General features: G+C 42.0%; 1 protein-coding gene across 3 annotated transcripts in view; it reads right to left on the bottom strand.

The window, feature by feature from the left end:
- The window catches only part of PARVB (parvin, beta), a 38,935-nt gene that overhangs the window by 18,673 nt on the left and 18,668 nt on the right, over nucleotides 1-1,594 (bottom strand). For all 3 annotated transcript variants that reach the window (XM_010144499.1, XM_010144497.1, XM_010144498.1), the window contains one exon: nucleotides 1,050-1,152. In XM_010144499.1, coding sequence (XP_010142801.1) covers nucleotides 1,050-1,152 — 103 coding nt within the window. The remainder of the gene's footprint in view (nucleotides 1-1,049; nucleotides 1,153-1,594) is intronic.

Raw genomic sequence — 1,594 nt, forward strand, 5'->3', positions numbered from 1 at the left:
TTTAAGGAGTAAAACTCTATTGACACAAATACTCCTCAGCTAAAACTAACTCCATATCCCTGCTCCCCTCCACCTCTGGAGGTTTCCAACTGCAGTTTAACCAGTGTCAAAAGTACTCTTGTTTTATTCCTCAAGTTATTTTTGAGGAGTTTTAATTACACAGAAAGTTAATTGTTGTTAACCAGTTTTAAAAGCTTGTGCAAGTTCACCAAAATGCTGCAGACCTATTATTTAGTGAGCATATGCCGCAAATTTAGTAAGCAGCATCCATTAGCACCACTGAAATCAGCACCACTAGGTTGTCCTGCCTCACTCTGACACTTACATCCTACATCCCAACCCACTGTTGAAAACACATCATAAGTGAACTGAGAACAGTCTGACTATCTGTCTCCAAGAAGCAGTGTAATCTGCAATGGCACTTGAAGCCGCAAGCCTCTTTGTTTGCTAAAAACACGCTTATAAACTACTGTATCATCATGGGTTTTTCTCCACTGTGCTTCTTGTATGAACGCACAGCACAAAGATGTGAGGGTGTTGCAAAATCACAATCACTTAACTGAGTATACCCTTTCATGAATTATTTCTGTATAAGTGCATGTTATGAGTATGTGCCCGCTGCCACGCATTTTCTTCTCCTCATTTCTTCCCCTAAAAGTAGTTCTATCAGGACCTCAAAAGAGGTCTCAGCCCAAAACCTCCCTGAAGCAAACTATATAGAAAAAATTTTGGACCTCATGGCTTCTGCTTGTTCCTACTGTAAACACAAACTGTTTCACCTTTTTTTTTTTTTTGTTGGTTACATATTTCAGCTGTCTGGACTATACTTAGTCAATGAAACAGATACCTAGGAATCACCTGGATTTCCTCCGCTTTCAGCAGACAGCCTGAGAAAAACAGAGAGAGAAGCTGGCATTGTACCGATCCAAACTATATCTCTGGTGAGACGGCAAGTTACTGCACAGACCTGCTCCTGTCTGCAGCTTTGGAAGAGATTCGCTTTGGGCCCCTTCCAGTCTTTGGGGCCATTTTCTTTTGTGTGAACTCACCTAGCAGCTTTTGGAGCACTTGCCCGTCATAAAGGTCCTCTTCAAGCTGCTTGACAATGATTCTCTCCTCCACCAGCACATCATTAATCCAGTCAATTAAAACCTGGAAGTACAGAAAAAGGAGGCAACTGTCTAAAAACATCCGAAATACAATCCTGCCACTCAAGGCAGTAATCAGGAATATAAAACAGAGCATGAGTACCCATAGTTACATCTTTCCCAGTTACAGAGAAATAACAAAGAAAGAGATGCTTTTGGTCTATTGGTTTTAGTTCACGTCTTGCAGCACGGTGATTTTAGAGCCCTCTATTTTTCCTCATTAAAATGTCTCCTCATTGCACCAATCCAAAGCAAGTAGAAACTAGCAGCTCTGTAACAATAACCTGTGCTAATACCTATGTTCTCCAGGTCCCAAAACGCATACCTTACCTGTTTTATGTGAACAGCAGACCTGCCAACAGACGACAACACTGCCATGCTGCCACCGTGATCTCTACCCTGAATAGATGCGAGCGATATGCCAGAAAGAAGAGCTGCAGCGGGGA

Source organism: Buceros rhinoceros, unplaced genomic scaffold (genome assembly GCF_000710305.1).
Source record: "Buceros rhinoceros silvestris isolate BGI_N320 unplaced genomic scaffold, ASM71030v1 scaffold8491, whole genome shotgun sequence".
Taxonomy (NCBI): Eukaryota; Metazoa; Chordata; class Aves; order Bucerotiformes; family Bucerotidae; genus Buceros; species Buceros rhinoceros.